Genomic DNA, 17,376 nt, shown 5'->3' with positions numbered 1-17,376 from the left:
CATGAGGAACATTTGTGTAAAGTTTCCACTCGATATCTCCACAAATTATGGAGGTGATTCCATTTCTAGTTTGAGCTTTAAAACGTCATAACTCTGAAACCACGTGTCGGATGACGTCGTGCTCACTGACTTTTTTGTTCGTCATGGGTATGCGAATATGCCTGCCAAGTTTGGGCTCGATCCGTTCAGCCGTTGCGGAGAAAAAGGGTTTTTTGTGTTTTTTCACGGAAAACAAGATGGCGGCCAACCCATGTGACGTATGACTTCGAAAATTTTCGCATTCTGAGTTTTTTTTAACGAAGCATCTGGGAAAAAAATCCCATTTTCGGGGGAGAAAATTTTTTGTTTGCCGAATTCTTACCTCTTAACGTTAGCATTTTTAATATACTCGATACACATGTCTTTTGTTCCCATTGAAGAGTTCTTTAGAATGAGCCATTCCTCAAATTTTTCCATTGAGCCGTTGCGGAGATAGAGGGGAAAAGTTGAATTTGTTTTACAAGATGGCGCCCACACCACGTGACCTATGACGTCATAATTAGCATGAAAAAATTATAGGAGCCGAGAGGATCATTTGATGAAAATTTCCTGTCAATCCGACCAGCGGTTGCTGAGAACATTAATTATGAAGTTTTCGGAGGTGCAAAATAGGGCGGGAGAATAATAAGAAAAACTCTAGCAGTAATAATAGGTTACTCTCCATTTCATGGAGAGTAAACCTAACTAGAACTGCCACTTTAAAACTGCTGGCAGTGATGACCGGTTTACTCGCACCCACTTTTGATACAGCCCCACTTTTGATACAACCCCACTTTTGAGACAACCCCACTTTCATTGGACATGCTTTGACACAACCCCCTTGGATACAACACTGACACACTGACACACACACACACACACACACACACACACACACACACACACACACACACACACACACACACACACACACACACACACACACACACACACACACACACACACACACACACACACACACACACACACACACACACACACACACACACACACACACACACACACACACACACACACACACACACACACACACACACACACAAGCGTGCATCCCCCTCCCCCAAGACACATCCCACACACACATCCCCACACCCCCCCCCCCCCCCACACACACACACATCCCCACACATTCCCCCTACCCCCCACCCACATACACAAACACATGCACACATCCTCCCACCCCCACCCCCAACACACGCGCACACACACACACACACACATCCATCCCCCCCTCCTCCACATGCACACCCCAACCCCTCCCCACACACACACATATCCACCCCCCCACATCCCTACACACACACATCCCCCCCCCCCCCCACACACAACCACACACACACACACACACACATATCCAACCCCCCTCCTCCACACACACATCCCCCCACCCCATCCATTAAAAAAAATATTTTCATTTAATTAACGATATCTGCCACCCGTGGAAGAACGTCATGCCGTGGCATGACGTCATCCGTGGCCCGTGCGTATGTCAGCGTAAGAACGAAGTATCCCGTCGATCGAACTTGGTCAAATTTTTCATGATTGTCACCAAATTTGTTGTGGTATTTTGTTAACTCATCCGAGGCAATACGACAATCGAAATCCGATTTGAAATCGGAGCAAAATGGACGCCGCAAGGTCTGCCTGCACGCATGAATATTTTACCTGAGGAAGAATTCACTTTGGAAATGCGATCCATTTAAAATGTTAGATTTTGAATAACTTCGTCATTTTTAATCGGATTTCCACCAAATAAAGGTCACCATTGCTTGCAGATACCTCTCTTTCTCCTTAAAATTGAAGACAGGATGAACTTCAGAGCGAGAAATAAGCCGAGGCGGCGGAGAGTTTTACAATGTTATTTTCCAATGTAAATGACAATATCGTGTAGTTTTATGAAAATTCATCAGAATTTGCCCAGATTTGTTGCATTCGAATGTTAACACCCTCTAGCGACTGCCAAATCCGAAGACAATTTAATTTCGAGCTACCCTTAGCTCGTGAGGTGGTTATGTCACATGGCCTGGTCAAAAAAAAGTGTTGGGGTTCTTCTTCTTCAGGCAATAACAACTTCTAGTTTCCAGACCGTACATCCAATCATCTTGAAATTTTGCACACTTGTTACTCCTCATGACTTCTACTATAGTATGAAGTTTCAAGTCGATCAATAAAGCGATTCAAGAGATATCCATTTTTAAAAGCAATATTTTCGTTTAATTAATGATATCTGCCAAATCACGTGACCTATCGCAAATTCTAAAATGACATTTTAGTAGACTGACATGCTGAACAGATCTGTGATGTTTCTCCTCGATTGGATCAAAAATGAGGGAGGAGCTAGGTTTTAAAGGTTCATGCTTAAAAACGTCATAACTCTGAAACCATGCGACGCATGACGTCATGCTCACTGACGTTTTTGTTCGTATGCAAATGACGATATGCAAATGCTGTTCCATTTTCAAGTCAATCGGATGAAAATTGAAGATTTTAGAAATTTGGCCTATGTTGACCTTTTGGCCTATGTTGACCTTTTGGCCTATCTTCACCTAAAATATAATTCGTGGTTGAATTCAGTGACCAGATATGCAAGTCCTCTTCAAATTTCAAGTCAATCAGATGAAAATTGAGGATTTTAGAAATTTGGCCTGTTGACCTTTTGGCCTATGTTCACCTAAAATATAATTTGTGGTTGAATTCAGTGAACAGATATGCAAGTCCTTTTCAAATTTCACGTCAATTGGATGAGAATTGAGGATTTTAGAAATTTGGCCTGTTGATCTTTTGGCCTATGTTGACCTCAAATATACTTGGTGCTTTAATTCATTGACCAGATATGCAAGTCCTCTTCAAATTTCAAGTCAATTGGTTGAAAATTTAGGATTTTAGAAATTTGGCCTATGTTGACCATTTGGCCTATGTTGACCTCAAGAATACTTGGTGGTTGAATTCAGTGACCAGATATGCAAGTGGTCTTCACATTTCAAGTCAATCGGATGAAAATTGAGGATTTTAGAAATTTAGCAAATTTGGTGACCTTTGGCCTATGTTGACCTTTTGACCTATTGACCCCAAAAACATTAGGCTTCTGGCTTTTGACCAACTCTACCATTTGGTGAAGTTTCGTGAAGATCTGTTGAAAATTGTGACCTGTAGGCCGGTGACAAACAAACAAACAAACAGACAGACAGACAGACAGAATCACAAACACAACCGATCAATATACTTGAAAAATCTTCGATTTTGCAAGTAACAAGAAGACGTCATGCGTAGCACGATACTTGCAAAATCCGCTGCCCCCCCCCCCCCCCCCAAAAGTTTTCCAATGATACAGCAAATTGTCCATTTCATGAAGATTCAAATTTACAATCTTGATCAAAGCTCGGGTCAACAGAATGAAAAGTGATGATTTTTCAGATGAAAAATGATTTTGGAAGGGTGACCTTGAGTTGACCTTTGACCTTTTGACCTCAAAAATAGTTAGTTTCCCTATTTAGTGACTCAAGGTGCAAATGCTGTTCAATTTTCAAGTCAATCGGATGAAAATTGAGGATATTAAAAATTTGGCCTATGTTGACCTTTTAGCCAATGTTGACCTCAAAAATAGATGGTGGTTCAATTCAGTGACCATATATATATATATCCTCTTGGAAGTTCAAGTCAATCAAATGAAAATTGGTGATTTTAGAAATTTGGCCTATGTTGACCTTTTGGCCTGTGTTTACCTAAATTATAATACGTGGTTGAATTCAGTGACCAGATATGCAAGTCCTCTTCAAATTTCATGTCAATTGGATGAAAATTGAGGATTTTATAAATTTGGCCTATATTGACCTTTTGGCCTATGTTGACCTCAAGAATACTTTGTGGTTGAATTCAGTGACCAGATATGCAAGTCATCTTCAAATTTCAAGTCAATTGGATGAAAATTGAGGATTTTAGAAATTTGGCCTATGTTGACCATTTGGCCTATGTTGACCTCAAGAATACTTGGTGGTTGAATTCAGTGAGCGGATATGCAAGTCCTCTTCAAATTTCAAGTCAATTGGATGAAAATTGAGGATTTTAGAAATTTGGCCTATGTTGACCATTTGGCCTATGTTGACCTCAAGAATACTTGGTGGTTGAATTCAATGCAAGTCCTCTCCAAATTTCAAGTCAATTGGATGAAAATTGAGGATTTTAGAAATTTGGCCTATGTTGACCATTTGGCCTATGTTGACCTCAAAAATTCTTGGTGGTTGAATTCAATGACCAGATATGCAAGTGGTCTTCAAATTTCAAGTCAATCGGATGAAAATTGAGGATTTTAGAAATTTAGCAAAGTTGGTGACCTTTGGCCTATGTTGACCTTTTGACCTATTGACCCCAAAAACAATAGGCTTCTGGCATTTGACTAACTCTACCACTTGGTGAAGTTTGGTGAAGATCGGTTGAAAATTGTGACCTGTAGGCCGGTGACAAACAAACAAACAAACAAGAAAACGTCATGCGTAGCACGATACTTGCAAAATACGCCCTCCCCCAAAAGTTTACCATTGATACAGCAAATTGTCCATTTCATGAAGTTTAAAATTTACAATCTTGATCAAAGCTCGGGTCAACAGGATGAAAAGTGACGATTTTTCAGATGAAAAATGATGATTTTGGAAGGTTGACCTTCAGTTGACCTTTTGACCTCAAAAATAGTTAGTTTCCCTATTTAGTGACAATGTGCAAATGCTGTTCAATTTTCAAGTCAATTCGATGAAAATAGAGGATTTTAGAAATCTGGCCTATGTTGACCTTTTGGCCTATGTTGACCTCAAGAACACTTGGTGGTTGAATTCAGTGACCAATTATGCAAGTCCTCTTCAAATTTCAAGTCAATTGAAAGGATAGGCAATTGAATTGATAGGATAGGATAGGCAGCCGTGAGGAGAATGGCGCGCTGGTTGTGTGAAGACTGCAGTACCTCAGAGATCGCGTTGAGGAGATTATCCCCGCCCGTCTCGATCACCCGATATTTCACATCTCCTCAGGACTCTGCGCTTCGGGCCCCTCCACCCATCCGAAGCGCAGCTTGACTCAGCTGTGGGACGAGGCATCCTTGAGGATAATGGCGCGCTGGTTGCCTGAAGACCACAGTACCTCAGCGATCGTGTTGAGGAGATTTTCCCGCCCGTCTCGATCACCCGATATTTCACATCTCCTCAGGACTCTGCGCTTCGGCCCCTCCACCCATCCCAAGCGCAGCTTAACTCGTTAACAGTTAAAATAAACTTCACGAACGGTTGACTTATTGTGCTTTCAATCGTTTCATGGCCAAATAATTGAGGTGATGAAGCTTGTCCCGAAACCTCGATATGTCAATGCGTTGGACATTTTGTCTCGGGAATGATATTATAACAATACAGGTGATGGACATGACACAAAGTCCCGCGTGGAATGCCGAATACAACAAGGTCCAGATGCGAGACGGACTTTGAACCGTTTAATATCCAGATTTAGTGAATTATCTTATGTTTACAAAAAGTATTCACACACTGGAAGACGTGAAGGTTTGAAAAATTCTGGATGCTTCCAACCAGGTGAAGTCCGATTGGGTGGATCAGTGACGTGGCTGATGTTGCTCTGAACAATCTAAATGGCGATCATCACGTGGTACGAGCAAAGGTAGCTCTATAATACATTAATGACACGGGCTCATGTTAGCAGCACAGACAGGCATGACGTCATTATATATGTTAACAGTTTCAAGTCATTTTCAAGATATGCAAGTCCTTTTCAAATTTCAAGTCAATTGGATGAAAATTGAGGATTTTAGAAATTTGGCCTATGTTGACCATTTGGCCTATGTTGACCTCAAGAGTACTTGGTGGTTGAATTCAATGCAAGTCCTCTCCAAATTTCAAGTCAATTGGATGAAAATTTAGGATTTTAGAAATTTGGCCTATGTTGACCTTTTGACCTATGTTCACCTAAAATATAATTTGTGGTTGAATTCAGTGACCAGATATGCAGGTGGTCTTCAAATTTCAAGTCAATCGGATGAAAATTGAGGATTTTAGAAATTTAGCCTATGTTGACCATTTGGTCTATGTTGACCTCAAAAATTCTTGGTGGTTGAATTCAATGACCAGATATGCAAGTGGTCTTCAAATTTCAAGTCAATCGGATGAAAATTGAGGATTTTAGAAATTTAGCAAAGTTGGTGACCTTTGGCCTATGTTGACCTTTTGACCTATTGACCCCAAAAACAATAGGCTTCTGGCATTTGACCAACTCTACCACTTGGTGAAGTTTGGTGAAGATCGGTTGAAAATTGTGACCTGTAGGCTGGTGACAAACAAACAAACAAACAAGAAAACGTCATACATAGAACGATACTTGCAAAATACGCCCTCCCCCAAAAGTTTTCAATGTGACATGATGGCCTATGGTGACCTCAAAAATACTTGGTGGTTGAATTCAGTGACCAGATATGCAAGTCATCTTCAAATTTCATGTCAATTGGATGAAAATTGAGGATTTTAGAAATTTGGCCTATGTTGACCTTTTGGCCGATGTTGACCTCAAAGATACTTGGTGGTTGAATTCACTGACCAGATATGCAAGTCCTCTTCAAATTTCAAGTCAATTGGATGAAAATTGAGGATTTTAGAAATTTGGCCTATGTTGACCTTTTGACCTATGTTCACCTAAAATATAATTTGTGGTTGAATTCAGTGACGAGATATGCAAGTCCTCTTCAAATTTCAAGTCAATTGGATGAAAATTGAGGATTTTAGAAATTTGGCCTATGTTGACCATTTGGCCTATGTTGACCTCAAGAATACTTGGTGGTTGAATTCAATGCAAGTCCTCTCCAAATTTCAAGTCAATTGGATGAAAATTGAGGATTTTATAAATTTGGCCTATGTTGACCATTTGGCCTATGTTGACCTCAAAAATTCTTGGTGGTTGAATTCAATGACCAGATATGCAAGTGGTCTTCAAATTTCAAGTCAATCGGATGAAAATTGAGGATTTTAGAAATTTAGCAAAGTTGGTGACCTTTGGCCTATGTTGACCTTTTGACCTATTGACCCCAAAAACAATAGGCTTCTGGCATTTGACCAACTCTACCACTTGGTGAAGTTTGGTGAAGATCGGTTGAAAATTGTGACCTGTAGGCCGGTGACAAACAAACAAACAAACAAACAAGCAAACAAACAAACAGACAGACAGAGTCACAAACACAACCGACCAATATACTTGTAAAATCTTCGATTTTGCAAGTAACAAACAGATCGAGTCACAAACACAACCGACCAATATACTTGAAAAATCTTCGATTTTGCAAGTAACAAACAGACAAACAGACAGAACCACAAACACAACCGACCAATATACTTGAAAAATCTTCGATTTTGCAAGTAACAAAGACAGACAGACAGACAGAACCACAAACACAACCGACCAATATACTTGAAAAATCTTCGATTTTGCAAGTAACAAGTACAGATACATTCAAAGTACACCGCCCCCATGCCAAATAATTAAATATCCTACAGCGCGGCATTGCCGGGGCGCCTCGGGCGCCCGGCAATACCGCAGTGCAGCTCATAGAGGCTGCATTGGGAGGGAGAGGTGTACACTAATTGATTGATTAATTGTATAATTAAAATCAATAAAAGATTATCACAAAATATTTTCTTAATCAATTGGCTAATAGCATAACTAAACCACTAGTGCTTCATCCGAAGATGTATCTTTTAGAAATTTAATTAAAGAACTCATTAATAAAAAATTAAATAATTAATTGATTAATCAATAAATAATTGATAGATTAAATGATTAATCAATAAATCAAAAATATCCTTGATCACCACATCACTTGTTCACTGTCATGTCCAAATATTAGCTTCCCAGCTCAAAAGGTGCCTGAGATATTGGCCAAATGAGAAAGAAAATAAATAAATGATTAATAATGAAAAAAAAAAAAAAAATCATGAAAAAATTAAATTATTAATCAATTCGGTCACAGAATACATAAACCACCACCATTTCATCAGAATCTGTAACTGTTTTTTTTTTGTTTTTTTTAGTGATTAGTCAAATAATTAAATAATTAATCGATTAATTGATTAATCAATAAATCAAAAATATCCTTGATAGCCACATCACTTGGTCACTCATGTCCAAATATTAGCTTCCGAGCTCAAAACGTGCCTGAGATATTGGCCAAATGAGAAAGAAAATAAGTAAATGATTAATAACGAAAATAAATAAATAATAATCATAAAATAATTAAATTATCAATCAATGGACTAATAGGATGCCGAAACCACCACCATTGAATCTGAATGTGTAACTTCAAAAAAAAATAGTTAGTTAAATCAGGAATCTAATAATAAACAAGTACTTAATTCATAAATTAATTGATTAATCAAAAAACCAAAAAATTGCGTTTTTGCAAAAGCACTTGCTCAATATTGTGCCGAAATTTCAGCTTCCTAGCTCCAAATATGGCTGAGATATCGTCGGACTAACAAACAAATGAAAAATCGGTCAGACTTGCCGGCATGTACCTTGCCTTTTCATTTGCGCCTCCCAATTGAAGCCCCGCCCTTAGGGCGGGTACCGTTGCTCGTAATATATAATGGCGATACAACAATTTTTACCGCTTTGCTTTGAAGAACGGGAATGAAGGGGGAGGAGCGTGTTAATTTTGTTTGGTTGATGGCCTTGGGTGGTGAGGGGGCTTGAAGCCAGATTTTAATCTTACAGCCGTCATGTTGGTGCTCGCCGTCACTGCGATGCGAAGCGAAAGCCGCCTCATGGCTGTCACATTCACAATCGCTATGTCGTATGTACTCCCGATACGTGTTTCCTTCATTGTAAAAACAACCAAGTCAACAGTTAAAAGGATTCTGAGCCAATGGGTGTTACGGCCTTGGCAAGATCGATGGAGACAGCGATCTGTTTGCTTATACACCACCCAAATAGCTATGTGGAATTCTCTCATGTGGAGATTAAACCCACGTCATTTTAACTTTGGCAGAGGTCATTATTTACTTTTAATGATGTTTATATACGAATCAAAAAGAAGATAATTGGTTTTGGGTCATCCTTTCCACATATCTCGTGGGATTGCGAGTTGGATAGACGACCGTGATGGCGGGTACCGTTGCTCGTTAGCAAAAAACGATTTTCACATTTTGGGTGACCTTGAGCTTGACCTTGGGCCTCGAGAGTTAAAAATTGGGCAGTCTATTCCAGGGAAAGGCAAATATGTGTGTCACCAAATCCACCCATAACTTTGCCCTCAACATCGGCGGTTTCCCAGTATCCACCTCCCCTCACATCCGGAATCTTGGCATCATCTTTGAACAAACCCTCTCCTTCAACAAATACACTAAACAGATCACAAAGACAGCCTTCTTTCACCTGAAAAACATCGCCCGTCTCCGTCCATCCCTCTCCTCCACGGCTGCAGAAACCCTCATCCACGCCTTCATCACCTCCCGTCTGGACTACTGCAACAGCCTCCTCTATGGTTCACCCTCAATAATCACCAATAAACTCCAATACATTCAGAACTCCGCTGCCCGTCTACTCACCCATTCCCGGACCCGTGACCACATCACCCCCGTCCTTTACAAGCTTCACTGGCTCCCCATCCCCCAGAGAATCCAGTACAAAATCCTCCTCTTGACCTACAAAGCCCTCCATAACCTGGCCCCATCCTACCTGGCTGACCTCCTCTCCAGACACACTCCCACCCGCAACCTCCGCTCTGCTGGTACCAACCTCCCTTAACCACCCCCCCCCCCCCCCCCCCATCCGGACCAAATTCAGATCCTGGGGGGACAGGGCCTTCTCCATCGCTGCTCCCACCCTCTGGAACTCACTACCTCACACCATCAGAGACTCCTCCTCACTCACCACATTCAAAACATCACTCAAGACCCACATGTTCAACACTGCATTCAACATTTAACCCACAGCATTTAACCCCTGACTATCTCTTCTCCTTCTCCTTCTCCTTCCTTTTGCTTTGATTATTTACCTATTAATTTACAAGTCTTTTTGCACTTGTTTTTTGTACTCTGTCAAAGCGTCTTTGGGCTTCTTGAAAAGCGCTATATAAAATAAATGTATTATTATTTTTTATTATTAAAGTACGGCGATGCTATGTGCAACGATGTAGACGTAGTACTGCGCACAAACAAACAGACAGACAGACAGACAAACCAACCAACCAACCAACCAACCAACCAACATACTTGCCGGAATCTATTCCGGCAAGTAAAAAGTAAGAAAGAAACCTGAGTACTCTCTTTCAGCGCACGTCATCGCCAGGCCCCCTTCGATGCCCAGCGATGACGTCATGCAGCACCTGGAGATGGAATAGGAAAGGAGCGGTGTCCAATAACAAGTACAGCTACATTCAAAGTACACAGCCCCCATGCCAAATCTATTTTATAAAACAGTAGTCTGTCCGTCCGTCCGTCCCTCCCTCCCCAACCCACACCCTCAGTTTTTGGGCTTGCCCACAAAACCTTGTGGAACATTTTGGGGTCCCAGCTGATGTTGTAAGGCAGGTAGGAGGTTTCATAAGTTCCTCAATGAAATTATTATTTTGAAATTGACTCGACATCGAGCTGCTGCCGAATCCGGAAGTGAACAGATGACAACAATGGGCTGGTTTGATAATATCTCAATGCAATCGTGATTTAACACAGTATTTTGTTATAGTAAACTCAACATACTCAACATACACAGTATCAAACATACAAGGCTTTCATCCGCAGCTCAATGGAATACTGTTCTCCCCTATGGGCCGGTGCTCCTGCCTCACACCTAGCTCGGCTTCACGCTGTTGAAACCAAAGCTTTCAGAATTATTGGAATCTCCCGCGATGAAGCTATCTCTGAGGGCCTTTCACTCACTCACCGCAGGCAGGTAGGTGGTCTTTCTGTCTTCTACCGACTCCTCTCCGGCCTTGCACCCCCAGCTCTCTCTGTGCTCTGTCCCCCAAATATTCCTACAGGTCGCACAAGATCTGCCAGCAACCCTCTGATGGTTAAACTGCCGAAATCTCGGCTCTCCGCTCACCTTCACTCTTTCATTCCTCTTTTCTCCCGCCTCTGGAACAAACTCCCTCACTCCCTTCAATCCCACTCCTCCCTCCAGGTCTTTAAAACAGCTGTTCACCACCATCTCTTATCTTCCCCCATCCAAAACCTTGATCTTTTCTACCCCCGCTAATTCACCCCAGATCCACCTTGTTTGAAATTCCAACTTCTTTCCTGGAAGTCCTGGCAGTGTCCATATGTTTTATACCTCTCCCACTGCCCCCTTCCCACGCCCCCCCCCCAAAGCCCTCGCCCTCTCTCAGATCTCTCGATGTCTCCATGTCTCTCGGTCCCTGCTCTCAAATGTTGTGTTTGTGTCCTTCCCCCTCTCTCCCCATCTTGTCTACCGCTCCCTATGTTATATGTTTTATGTGTCGGTTTGTCTTTCTGTGTGATTAATGTTCGCTCTTTCACGAGCCTCGATATTGTATACAAAAAAAAAAAAAAAAAAAAAAAAAAAAAAACATCAAAATAAACGTATCAAATCTTTCGGTTTAGAAGGACACTCATTGAAATCCTCCACGCAAAAATGAAAAATATTTGAACAGAGGTAAAGTTCAGCTATCTTTACTAAACACATGTCAATAAACAAGAGGTTGCCTCAATCACAAAAGGTGGTGCAACAAAAGTCACAGCACTGCAACACAAAGCACCTGAATACAGTCAAAACAAAATGACACAGGAATAGACACAACACTCCTAACAGTCAAGGACAGAATGATAGTAGTCCTCAATATCGTGTGTGTCCTCCCTGAGCTGTAATGCAGGCTGCACACCTCCGATGCATGCTCTGCACCAGGTGTCTGATGCGGTTCTGGGGAAGTCTGTCCCACTCCTCCTGCAAGGCTTGAATGAGCATTTGCCGATTGACAGCCGTCGATCTCCTCGATGCAAGACGTCGAGCAAGCTCATCCCATAAATGCTCAATGGGATTGAGGTCAGGGGAATAAGGCATCCAAGGCATCACTTCAACACCCTGTTCCTGGATGAAGTTGGTGGTCAGGTGAGCAGCATGGGGTCGAGTGTTGTCCTGCTGGAAAACTGCGATGTCAGGATGAGCCTGGAGAAATGGCAGCATATGAAGTCTCAAAACTTCATTGACATAACGCTGACGAGAGAGATTGCCTTCGATGACGACCAGAGGTGTCCTGAAATGGGTGGAAATGCCGGCCCATACCATCACACTGGGTCCTCCCCAACGATTGATCTGGCGAATACAGCATGATGCATACCTTTCCTCACCTCTGCGCCATACCCGTTGACGCCCATCAGCAGCATGGAGGCAAAATCTAGACTCTTCGCTGAACAAGACTGCACTCCACTGTTGCTGTATCCAGCGGCGTTGCTGCAGACACCATCTTAGTCTGTTCCACCGATGCACTGCGTTCAACACTGGACCTCTGCAAAGACGTCTTGCCACCAGGCCCCAATTTCTCAAGCGCCTCCGCACAGTAGAGACACTGATGCGGTTGTTGTGGCGACCTTTTGTTGCTGCAGCTGTTTGTGTCGCAGGGTGGAAACGATCAAGAAGATGCTGCAGCACAATCCAGCAGTCTTGGTTTGGGGTGTTTACCCGTGGTCTTCCTCTTCGTGGACCATCATTCACAGTTCCAGTTTCACCGTAACGCCTGGCGAGGTTGGAAATTGCAGGCTGTGAGCAACCAAGACGTTGGGCAATTGTTCGCTGGCTTACACCAGCCTCAAGCATCCCAATTGCCCTTATACCTTGTTCAGATGTCAGGCGTAGCATCTGAATTTTCTTGTCGTTCCCTGTCAGAAGCCTCTAGTGACTATAAAAACCACCTTTAGAGGCCATTTTTCCCCGCAAGCGGGGGTTGGCCTTTTTCGGGAACTGTGGTTGTTGTTGTTTTTCGGTCCCCTTTTTGAAGCAATGTTTTACGGCCGGATGCCCTTCCTGACGCCAACCCTTTTTGCCGCCTTTAACGACAAGCAGGGAATTACCAGTGAACTGGTACTCAATTTGCCGACCTCGGAAGGATGACAGGCTGAGTCAACCCCCCTGGCGTTAATTCAGCAATTGACCGGGATTCGAACCCAGGATCCTAGGATCCTAAGCCGGCACCCGAGCCGCTAGCCCAACACCAGGGTTAAACACCAGGTAGCCCTCTAGTGACTATAGATAGCAGTAAATGAATGTCTAACCACGAGAACTGAAGGATTTCATTATGAGGGTCATTATTTAAAGGGAAAGATCCCTATACAGAACCACTCAAGCATGCCATTGTTGATCAACCAGGTGATTGAAGTGAAGTTCCCGTTACATAATCAGCCATTACAATTGAAGAAACGTGTTTGTAAAGCTGCACATTTCAAAAAATGAAAGTGATGTTTCTTTTGATGTTCAGTATATTAATGTATGATTGGAATGATGCTGATTGGAATGAAAATAGAGATATTGAGTTTAAATGAATGAGGAAATGACGTGAGGGTTTCTACTTTCCAACAGTGACATTCGCAGATTCACCATATGCAGATTCGCCATTGACTGGGTATAGAACATTCAGATGGGTACATTTTTTGTGTAAGTCCTGACCTTGAGCTGACCTTCGACCTTAAAATCGTTGCTTTCCCAATTCAGTGAGGCATTGTGCAAATGCTGTTCAATTTTAAAGTCAATCGGATGAAAAATGGCAATTTTAGAAATAAGACCTCAATATGGCCTTTCACCTCAAAATCAATAGGTACTTCTTCCTTGTGACCAACTCTACCATCTGGTCAAGTTTCGTGAAGATCGGTTTAAAAATTGTGACCTGTAGGCGATTTACAAACGGACAGAATAACGCACAAGACCAACCAATATATTTGAAAAATCTTCCATTTTGCAAGTAAAAAACAGACCCAAGTGCAATACCCTCTCCTCTGGCAAAGGTAACAACCATACTCATGAGTGACATGTAACCTATTTATCTTTGATATAAACGTTAACCGTATACATACACGTAATAAGTCACATATACAAAAAATGAACATGCTTACCTGTAAGCTTATCTCTCACTAGCTTACACGTTTCCACTGTTCCCACATTGTTGAAGATACGGTAAAGCTCGTCTTGACTCATGCTCTGAGGCAAATAATTGATGATCAAGTTAGTGGGAGCTCCTCCACATACTCCCATCTCATCATTTGTAGCTCCTTCCATCACCTTGGAGAAACGGAAAAACAAAAAGGTGATGTCAAGCCCTGTTGCTCGGAAAAATAAAAATAATGAATGAAAATTTGGCGAATGAAAATGCATGTGAGCACACTCATTAGCAAAATAATTCTGCATTTATAAATCATTGTGTGAATGACAACCCAATGAGCTCAAATGTATTAAATCAGGGGTTCTTAACCAGGGGTGCTCACACCCCTCGGGGGGTGCGAGACAGGTCTGTTAGGGGTGCGAGTATGCTGTACTCAAACATGGTCGATCTTTTGGATACATAACAACATGCATTCTAAGGCCATTTTCCCTGCTAGAGCAGGGGTTAGCCCCCGCTTTTCTTTTTGAGATGAAGATCTTTTGGATGTGGAGAAAAATTATATTTATTTTGTCACTTTTATGATGCAATTGACCACATAAGTAAATATTATGCTCTGAAACAAGAACTGATGTAATAGAGTGGGTATATTACGTTTTGTAGCGTGCAAAGGAGAACGAGAGATGAGAGGCGAATACATGTATGTGCTTGTCGGCGATGGGGCGGTTATCGTGGTGGCGGATTCATGTATAAATAGTCGGCAAAAAGGTATTGGAGTCATTTCCTGTAGTTCCAGCATGGGGTGTAGACTGGCCTGCGAGTAGGAGTGTTGATGTGCACTGTAGTGAGATCTCCTGTGCAGTGTCATGTTCTCAAACTCAAATTTGAAACCATCAAAGCTCAATGAACATTTCCAGAGCAAACATGGCGGCAGGGATGCAGGGAACGACATCACAACATTAAAAGCCAAAGGGGCTAGGTTTGATCATGCCGGTGTCGCGAAATAAACCCTCCCCCCGGCGGATACGTTTCTCGCCCCCATCAGAATAGAATTTAGAATAGATTCAGATTCATCTCAGATTCATCAGATAGATTCATTCAATCAGATAGATAGATTCATCAGAATAGAATAGAATCAGAAATAACCCTCCCCCCCCCCCCCCCCCCATTCTCGTTTGCGGATATATAAATATACATTTGGAAATATTGGTTTACAAGAGGGGATGTGATAAAAGTACTACTAATATTGTTTGAGGAATTGATTGAGTGCGGACTTACACATTTTCTCAATCTTTTTAAGACATACTTGAACACTTGATATAGTAATTATTGATAGATTTTTATTGGTTTATTTTTATTTTGGTTATGGTTTTATGGTTTTTATGGTTTTGTGGTTATTTTATGGTTATTTTTATGGTTATTTATGGTTATTTTATGTTATTTTTGGTTATTTTTATTTATTTTTATGGTTATGGTTTATTTTTATTGGTTTACACCAATATTCAGTTGCTCTAGTTGTAGATTAATTGTAAAAGAACTCTTCCACAATCACCAAGAGCCAGTCAATTGTTACACTTTTTTCCAAGTTTGAATATCTGCTGAAACATGTACATATATATTATGAGGGGGCGATTTTGTCACGGGGGAGAGCCTATTTCGTGGCAGGGGGGCGAATCTATTTCGAGGGGGGCAAACCTGTACCGGTACAGAATCGCCGGGGGGCGGATGTTTCGGGGACGGATCTGTTTTGGGGGCGGATCTGTTTCGTGACACCGGCACTTTGCCAACGTATGGATTTTCACCAACATATGGATTTTCACCTTTGCCAACGTATGGATTTCGCTCTTTCACGAGCCTCGATCTTGTATACAAAAAAAAAACAAAAAAAAAAAACAGAGAAACCTATGTTGCTTGCCTCTTATCAAGTTGCATACCAGGTTGCTAAGTCAAAGAAACCTCATACAATTGGCGAGGAACTGATAAAGCCGTGTGCCCTTGAAATGGCAAAGATTATTCTCAGCAAGGAGGCAGAGAAAAAACTGCAACAAACAAGTACCTTTATCAAATGATGTGATACATAACCGAATCATCGACATGTCAAGATATTCTGGAACAGATTGTCGCAGATATTAAGGCTAGTCCTGTGAAGATTCGCCTTGAAGTGGATGAAACAACAGCTGTGTCAAACTGCTGTCAGCTACTGGTAGTGGTTCGGTACGTAAAGGACAAAGAAGCTGAAGAAAATTTTCTCTTCTGTCAGTCACTGAAAGCAACTACGCAAGCTGTAGATGTGTTCAATATGACAAAAAAAATCTTCACAAAACACCAACTCAATCTCAACATGATTGGTTTGATATGTACTGATGGAGCACCAGTCATGTTGGGCAACCGTTCAGGCTTTGCTGCACTAATCAGAAAAGAAATTCCAGACGTGAAGATCACCCACTGCTTTCTTCTCCAGCATGCACTTGGAGCAAAAGCATTGCCTCCAAACCTGAGGAACACTTTGGATGTTTGTGTGAAAATAGTGAACATGATTCGTGGTCGAGCTTTGAATCATCGACTGTTTCAGTTGTTTTGTGAAGAAATGGGTCAAGAACATACTGTGCTTTTGTATCACACAGAAGTGAGATGGTTATCACGTGGTCGTGTATTATCCCGTGTGTTTGAATTGCGAGAGGAAATTCAGCAGTTTCTCCGTGAACAGCGACAAGTCATAGCTGAATATTTTGATTCTCCCGAGTTTGTTCAGATGCTTGCCTATTTGGCTGATGTGTTCACAGCACTCAATGAGCTCAATCGCTCTCTGCAGGGAAAGGGGCTCACCATTGTGACTGCAAGCGAGAAGCTGGTTGCATTCAAAGAAAAACTTGTTTTATGGATTAGGCGTGTAACTCAGGGAAATTTGGTGAATTTTCCATCCCTTGAAGGAACAGTCACTGAGGATGCTTCCTTGCAACCTGGCTTTGTTTCAACTATTATTGAACATCTTCAAATGCTGCAAACTTCATTCCATGGTTAATTCTCGTGTGCAGAGCTGCAAGCGTGTGATAACTGGATCAGGCACCCTTTCCGGATAAATTTGGAAGATATTGATGATGACAGTGACGTGAAAGAAGATCTCATCGATTTGAGAAGCAACCATGGAATCCAAATTGAGTTCACCGAGGGTCATCTGGAGCACTTTTGGGCGTCTCAGCTGGCAACATTTCCCGTACTAGCTAGGAAGGCTCTCACTGTGCTAGTGCCTTTTGCGA

The 17,376-nt window shown here is 41.9% G+C and overlaps 1 protein-coding gene across 2 annotated transcripts in view; it reads right to left on the bottom strand.

Annotated features, from left to right (window-relative positions):
- LOC137421319 (ELAV-like protein 1) overlaps positions 1 to 17,376 on the bottom strand; it is a 58,501-nt gene that overhangs the window by 18,677 nt on the left and 22,448 nt on the right. For both annotated transcript variants that reach the window (XM_078771573.1, XM_078771574.1), the window contains exon 3: positions 14,136 to 14,301. In XM_078771573.1, coding sequence (XP_078627699.1) covers positions 14,136 to 14,301 — 166 coding nt within the window. The remainder of the gene's footprint in view (positions 1 to 14,135; positions 14,302 to 17,376) is intronic.

Source organism: Myxine glutinosa, chromosome 2 (assembly GCF_964187855.1).
Source record: "Myxine glutinosa chromosome 2, kmMyxGlut1.1, whole genome shotgun sequence".
Classification (NCBI taxonomy): Eukaryota; Metazoa; Chordata; class Myxini; order Myxiniformes; family Myxinidae; genus Myxine; species Myxine glutinosa.
The sequence above is the reverse complement of the archived record's forward strand: the minus strand, read 5'-3'. Positions and strand labels throughout refer to the sequence as shown.